The sequence below is a fragment of the Nerophis ophidion genome, linkage group LG03, assembly GCF_033978795.1.
Source record: "Nerophis ophidion isolate RoL-2023_Sa linkage group LG03, RoL_Noph_v1.0, whole genome shotgun sequence".
Classification (NCBI taxonomy): Eukaryota; Metazoa; Chordata; class Actinopteri; order Syngnathiformes; family Syngnathidae; genus Nerophis; species Nerophis ophidion.
In genome coordinates this window covers 262029-270328 of record NC_084613.1, presented here as the reverse complement: position 1 = coordinate 270328, position 8300 = coordinate 262029, and the positions used below count along the sequence as shown (strand labels likewise).

The window sequence follows — 8300 nt, the reverse complement described above, 5'->3', positions numbered from 1 at the left end:
CTCCTAACGGGTGTCTGTGTTGTTTTTGCTAAATTAATAGAAGATCTATAAGTCTGTCTGCTTTTCAACACTAATTAAAAGCAAGACAGATATTAAGCTTTGTTGATAATCACACTTTGCAAATATTCATATTAAAGCTCAAGTGATCACTTACTTGGTAAAGTAAGTAAAAACACATTCACAATAACTAATGCTTATCTCACATTTGAGAATGTTTTAATCATAATCATATGAAACATTACATTTTTAATCATTATACAACTCAAAACAGGCCAACAAACATGAACAAACACAGGAGCACACAGGCATGCCGGGAAATAAAAACAACTCTTGAAATAGCCTTGCAAATGTTGAACAAAAGCTAATATTTACTGCCACCTAATGGTTAAACTGTGGAACAACAAACCAGGAGGAATTGGTACTATTAGTTGAAGTCTGAGCAGGAAGTTGCTGCCTCAATTCCACAGATTATTCAAATTCCACATCTTTCTCTACGGATCTGTGCTGTTGGTGACCAAAATAGCGGGCCTGGCCTGATGATAGGGGCGGTATTAGCTTGATTGGTGATTGTTCTTTACCAAAGTGCCTTCCTTGACCCATCGCTGTCATCAGTAAAGATGAGCTTGGACTACCTACACCCTGAGGTAGGGGACTGCTGGTATAGATTTCCTTCCTGTGGTCAAACAAGGTACTGGAGACTGACTTTTGAGCTGCTTTATTCAGAGAAGCGACAGCCAAGGGGCTAGTGAATGGCTGGTTTGGATCTACTTCTTTTTGATCCACTTCTGGTGATGGTGACTCCTCAGTTTGTTCAGTGCATTCGTGCTCCTCTTCCACAGGTAATGCCTGGGTTGGGGACCAAGTTTGAGGACTAAAGCGAGCTAACAGACCCTTGTCTGTGACTGGGTAGTGCTTGACAGCAGATTCTTGACGCTCATGGCGCATCTGCTCCAATTGCCTGAGCCCAGAGGGTATCTCAAACACACTCTCCTGTGAATGCAACATTTTGATATAAATATGCAAGTACATGATAGATGACCATAACCCTTTGTATTCCAGGTTTGGATTATCTTATTTTTTGCAACCTCACATGTTTGAGTATTGTTTTTTTCCATTTTGACAACACATTAGGTATATCACCAAAAACCTTATGTCTGCCTAGGGTAAAATGTTATATTTTTTTATTTTAAACATTTGTAACATGTATTGAACCGTCTTCTTCCTTGCTAGATGCGAATGTTAATTCATAGATGAAACTTTAGTTCAGTTATTTAGTGCAGCTGCTCTGATGGTACTGTATGTGTGATGTTAATGCGGCGGTACTTGAATCTTGTGTCACTAGGCAGAATTCAAACTGAATATCCGCCCACTCCGCGCACCTCACCAATAGTCCCTTCTCGTCTCCTCCTCTCTGGAAGTGCACAAAATCGCTCACAAGCTGTACGTGCACACGCATAGCCTGTTGACAGTCTTAAGTTGCATCGAAGGATCCCCGAGTTTGTGTTTTGTTGAAGAAAATAGATGATTATCAGTAATACACGTCGCCACGCAAAAGGATACACACAAAATATAGGAACATGGAACATTGGGTAAGCTCCAGACCCCCGCTACCCCGAGAACCACAAGCCGTAGAAAATGGACGGATGGAACATTACACTACCTGTCTAGAAGGAAAACAGCCACTTGCACATCCAAAGTTAGGCCAAGACTGGCCTGCAATGGCCTCTATCTTAAATACCCCAGACCAATATTTATTTCAGTTTTGGCTCTTCTTTGTTTTTTTTAGACATACAGGGTCTTTCTTTTCTTCCTCTGATTTCCTCTTTTGTTTTTTTTTCCCAGCAGTATCTGCTGTAACAGCAAGCGCAGGTATTTTCGATCTTTCCAGGTGGGTGTTCAGCAGCCGTGCTTTACTGAAAACAAGTTAGTACCGTCAGCCAATGAAGAGGCTCCTTTTCATTGATATTATGTGTCTATCGTGACATATATTGATATCTTTTATCGGCCCAGCCCTATTTCTAAGCATCCATCTATCCATCCATTTTCCTACCGCTTATTCTCTTTGGGGTTGCGGGGGGCGCTGGTGCCTATCTGAGCTACAATCGGGCGAAAGGCGGCGTACACCCTGGACAAGTCGCCACCTCATCGCACGGCCAATATTTCTAAGCATCTATTATTTATGTATGTTAGTTACATACACAGACACTTCGAAAATGTGGCATTAATGCCATTGTTTTCTAAATGTGATTTCTAGGTTTGGTTCTTACGAACTGTTGGAGCACTATTAAATTATTTTAACGTTATTTGTTAGCTGGGTTAGCGCGGACACGCAGAGAAGGGAGGATAAGAAGACAAGCTATGCTGGCAGCGGCGCTAAGCTAGCTTGGATATGAAGTAGTCAAACAAGAAAATAATAAATGCATTGTACACTTCAGCATAAGGCTAACATGGACCGTGTTACAGCAGAAAGGAACCAGCCAAGAAGAGGCAATCAGCAAGTAGAATACCAGGTCAAAAGAGATAATATTGACAATACAGTTTGGCCACCGGTAAGTCGAGAGACGATACACGTCTAGGTCGCATGATTATGGGGAAAAAAATATTGTGAGGCGCCCAAAGATTCCCACTTCTGCTGCTTGCTGACGTATGTGGATACATATCAGTTGTATTATTTCTTCAAAACTATTAGTAATATACTTGATAATTTATTGTTAATATCTGGTCATTATATACGTAACACGGTTCTAGCTCCCCTTTTGTTAAAATGTACTTGTTAATTATACTTATATAGTGATTTCCTCTAAAAACATTTTATATAGTAAACCAGTGTGGGTGGCACTAGGAGCAAGTGGGTAAAGTGTCTTGCCCAAGGACACAACAGTTGTGACTAGGATGTTGGAAGCGGGAATCAAACCTGGAACCCTCAAGTTGCTGGCACGGCCGCTCTACCAACCGAGCCATTCCGCCCACTAAACTCTTATGCTTCTGTTGTTTGGCTACTTGACAATATTTGTGGACAATACTACACATGTGGATAACAATACAATACCACATAGTTACAAGGGCAGTATTGACAATACCAATACTCAACAGAATTTGCTGTTGCAGTGAAATAACCCTGAAACTAAACTACCGTATTTTTCGGATTATAAGTCGCACCGGCCGAAAATGCATGATAAAGAAGGAAAAAAACATATGTACGTCGCATTTTGGGGGGGACATATTTTTGATAAAATCCAACACCAAGAATAGACATTTGAAAGGCAATTTAAAATAAATAAAAAATAGTGAACAGCCGGCTGAGAATGTGCCTCGTATGTTAATGTAACATATTATGGTAAGAGTCATTCAAATAACTATAAAATATAGAACATGCTATACGTCAGGGGTCGACAACCGTTGCCACTCAAAGAGCCATTTTGACCCATTTCACAAAATAAAGAAAATAACGGGAGCCACAAGACTCTTGAAATTTATAACGAAATAACACTGTATACAGTTTTTTTTTTTGCTTTGTGCTATGTATAAACCAGGGGTCTCAGACACGCGGACCGCAATTAAATATGAAGATTTGATGATAGTGCGGTCAGTGAGTTTTATATGAATGCCCCTTATTAGCATTACACATACAATTCCTCCCGATTTGTCCGGGAGACTCGCTGGTTACAGAGTGACTAAACCCTCGGACGTCTGCTGAGTAAAACCCAATCAACAAACATAAATACTTTCTTACTATGACACTGTCTTTAGTGCCCTCCATAACTTGTACAGTTTACCAGTCAGGTCACATTTTTGTATTTGGCTTCTGCAGACGCACACATGCGACTGCAAGGCATTCCTGTTCAACAGCCATACAGGTCACAGTGAGGGTGCCAGTTTAAACAACTTTATCACTGTTAACAAGTATGTGCCACACTGTGAACCCACACCAAAAAAGAATGACAAATATATTTCGGGAAATCATCCGCACTGTAACACAACATAAACACAACATAACAGAATTCCATGCAACCCTGACTCTTCCAGGCTACATTATACACCCTGCTACCACCAACCTCCCCCCGCGTCATATGAGGAGGGCGGGGTCTGGGGGGACGGGGTGTATAATGTAGCCCGAAAGAGTCAGGGTTGCATGGGATTCTGGGTATTTGTTATGTTGTCTTTATGTTGTGTTACAGTGCGGATGTTTTCCCGAAATGTGTTTGTCATTCTTGTTTGGTGTGGGTTCACAGTGTGGCGCATATTAGTAAGAGTGTTAAAGTTGTTTATATCACAACCCTCAGTGTAACCTGCATGGCTGTTGAACAAGTATGCCTTGCAATCGCTTGAGGATTGTAGTAGAGGTCTCACACAATTCGTGACCGGCTGGCACGTACATAGTGTTGTGTAACAGTGGGCTCAACTACATGTATAAAAGGATGTTATGGATGTTGCCATCACGGCTCGCCCTCAATGTTGCTGTCCGAGTGAAATTCGCAGTATACTAACCTCAGACAATTTCAGGGAAAGGCACTGAAGTCAGAAGTGTCCAGGTAAATTTGGGAAGGTCTGAAAGTTTAAAGCTGAGCCACACCAGAGTGATCAAAGAGTAGCATGCGGCTCCGGAGCCGCAGGTTGCCGACCCCTCCTATACGTTCACCAAACAATCTGTCACTCCTAATCGATAAATCCGATGAAATCTTCTTCCTCGATGTTGTTTATAAACAACTCTGCCAACTCCAAAGGTATGCGCCGCTTCCTTTTATTGTTTTCTGCTGAATACTTCACTACGTCCAGCTTGTAATCTGCAGTACGTGATTTCCTTTTCTGTCCAATTTTTGTTCAACCCTTATCAGTTTATATAAGTTACCGCCAACGATGAAATGATCCATTTTAATAGCTAAGGCAGTAGCATATAGCAGTTAGCATTCCATGACCCACAATGCACTACTGCCATGACCCTCCCCCGCCGAATTCTTATTGGTTGACGTGTATGTGACGATTGCTGATATTTTTTTGGTCTCTTCTGCGAAAAAGAGATAAATAATATTATTTGATATTGAGTATTCTGCAGTACATGATTTCCTTTTCGGTCCTATTTTTGTTCAGCCCTTCTAAGTTTTTATAAGTTACCGCCAACGATGAAATTAACCACTTTGATAGCTACGGCAGTAGCATATAGTATATAGCAGTTAGCATTCCATGACCCACAATGCACTTCTGCCATGACCCTCCCCCGCCGAATTCTTTTTCGTTCACGTGTATGTGACGATTGCTGACATTTTCTCAGTTTCTTCCGCGAATGAGATAAATAATATTATTTGATATTTTACGGTAACGTGTTAATAATTTCACACATAAGTCGCTCCGGAGTATATGTCGCCAAACTATGAAAAAAACTGCAACTTATAGTCCAAAAAATACGGTACTTAGTATTGTATCTGTTGATACTTGTATCAATCAGTCCACCCTTGTTTACATTCAGGAGCTCTCAGTTAGCATGGCTTATTCTATCCTCACACGGCTTGCAGCAGAGGTGGGACCAAGTCATTGTTTTGCAAGTCATAAGTAAGTCTCAAGTCTTTGCCCTCAGGTCCCGAGTCAAGTCTTGAGTCAAGACAGGCAAGTCATGTGTCAAGTGCACAGTCAAGACTGGAAAGTCTCAAGGTAAGTCCCAAGTCCTGCATTTTGAGTTTTGAGTCCTTTTAACCACAAACTAATATATTTACACAGATTGTGTATGCTTTTAAAATGCTGTATTTATTTATTAAAACAAGTGCATTTGAAATTGCAGGAAAAAAAATAGTGCTGACATCATTCCTTTACAGAATAAACACATTTGAAAAAACAAGTGCAACTGTACTTATTTGCACTAAAGTGTTAACATTGTATTTCCATGGCATATTACATTGTAACTTATTTTTGTTTTAGTCCTGTCCAGCTTCTTAGGCAAATCATATAGTTGATGTAGATGCCCTAATCGGCTGTTCAGATTTACTTTACAAAAGTGTAGGATACTTCTCTTGTTGACTTATTTGAATTTGACTTTATTAAATGTATTTATATTATTATTTGGTGCAGCCGGGCCAGAGCAGGAGGGGATAGAAAGACAAAAAAAGGAAGAGAGAGGGGGAAATTGAGGGGATTAGACAGAGGGACAAAAACAACAGCAAACACAACAATAACAACAACAGTAGAACACCAGCACATACGATATGTACAAATATGATCGTACAAGTGCTAGCAAAGAAGCAGTTAGCAAAATAAATAATAATATAGAAATGACAATGAGCATTTTTACAATACAACTGGAGCAATACAAATACCAATAGAAAAAGCACTGTTGATCATGAACAATTCCAATAGTTTACCTCTATTATCAACAATACAGTTGTTCAAATGCAACAATACGTATACATAATGATAACTAGAGAGAAGAAAAAAAAAGGAATACCGAAAGATGAAGGGGAAGAGAGAGAGGCAACCTATATTAATCTTTTAGATTGTTATAGTAACAATGGGTTAAGCTTTGTCAGTGTGCCATGTGTTACCCAGTTTCCCCTAGGGCAGGGGTCGGCAACCTTCAGCATACAAAGAGCCCATTTCCCCCCAAAGAAAACCCAACTAGAGCCGCAAACTCTGTTTGATTCTTAAAATGACGATAACACCACCTATGGGGTGGCATAGCTCGGTTGGTAGAGTGGCCGTGCCAGCAACTTGAGGGTTGCAGGTTCGATTCCCGCTTCCGCCATCCTAGTCACTGTCGTTGTGTCCTTGGGCAAGACACTTTACCCACCTGCTTCCAGTGCCACCCACACTGGTTTAAATGTAACTTAGATATTGGGTTTCACTATGTAAAGCGCTTTGAGTCACTTGAGAAAAGCGCTATATAAATATAATTCACTTCACTATAGTTTCCTTACATGTATGCTATATAATTTATGAAATCAAACACTTGACAGCGATTCACATATTATTTCTGGGTATAAGCAAATCACCAAATTATTTTGAACATTCGAAAAAAAATACACTGGTCCTTCCCTTATTAATGAATTTAGAAAAAAAAAAATCAAGTCGCGCCAATATTCAGAAGGCATACAACTGCAGTATATTTCATTTGACTAAAAAGGGAAAGAAACAACCTCGTCATTAATGAAAGCAAATTAATACGTCCATGAAGCATTAAATGTTTTATTTTTTAGTCAGAAATGTTTCTCTTTTTTGATCCTGCCATTACTACCTTACCGGGGGGTTGAACGCTAAAAACAATACAATTGCTTGGCAGCAAGAGATGATGCACAGGGGCGGTGGTATACGCGAAACCCTTAGGGGTGATGGACGGCTGGGCAGCGCCAGAGGAGTTGCAGCCAGCCATTGTAGCGCCCACTCCCTTCCCTCTGTTGCAAGTCTCGAGATGTATGTTGTAATATGTATATGTGATTTACTATGGAATACCCAGTGTTGAACTTTTTCCCGCCTTTTACGGGGTGCCTTGTGGCGACCCATAAGCGTTCCTGTTCTGTCACCCTGTACACTGTCTGTTTAATCTTGAATGGGTTTGTGCTGGAAACAAATATTCTTTGTATTTGTGCAATGACAATAAATACCTACCTACCTACCTACCTACTTACCTACCTGCCTTTGATTGACAATATATTAAAATGTTTTATTATCAAATGATAAGATACCAGAACTTTCCAAAATAACTGTTATATTAAAAGTAACAAAATTAATAAAATTAATTAAGTAACCAATATTTGTTGACATTTTATTTCAAAGCCAAAGTGAGCCACAGCAGTGGCATTAAAGAGCCACGGGTTGCAGACCCCTGCCCTAGGGCAAGAATGTTAATATGTTTAGTGAAATGTGATTATGTACATGAGTGTATGTATGTACATGTTCTTGAATATGTACAGAATGTGTATATGAATGTTTGTACAGTAAATGTATATGTACAGTATGTGTATATGTATGTTTGTGTTCCGTGAATGTGCGTGTAGATGGTCGAACTTGGAGTATGTAGGTATGCACTGTATTTGTGTATGTATGTGGGAGCTTAAGTACCTATATATTTTGTATGTATGAATAACGGTGTGTGTGTGAGTATATGTGTGTTTGTATGTACAATATATTTGACTCCCAGTCTGCGTGGGAGCCAGAGTACGGCCCCAGCCGCCCAGAGAGCCCAACCCAAACAGCCGGTGTGGGGCCCAGGGAACACCGGCCCCACGCAGCCAGGCGGGCCAGCGACGGGAACCCCAGAGCCCGGCCCACCATGCCGCCCGGAAAAGCCAGCAGCAGGCCGCAGACAGACGCGCCCA

The 8300-nt window shown here is 40.6% G+C and overlaps 1 protein-coding gene across 3 annotated transcripts in view; it reads right to left on the bottom strand.

The window, feature by feature from the left end:
- Nucleotides 1-230: 230 nt before the first annotated feature.
- The window catches only part of LOC133548882 (piRNA biogenesis protein EXD1-like), a 47670-nt gene continuing 39600 nt past the window's right edge, over nt 231-8300 (bottom strand). For all 3 annotated transcript variants that reach the window (XM_061893824.1, XM_061893822.1, XM_061893823.1), the window contains exon 11: nt 231-990. In XM_061893824.1, the coding sequence (XP_061749808.1) occupies nt 469-990 (522 nt within the window). In that variant the 3' untranslated portion in view covers nt 231-468. The remainder of the gene's footprint in view (nt 991-8300) is intronic.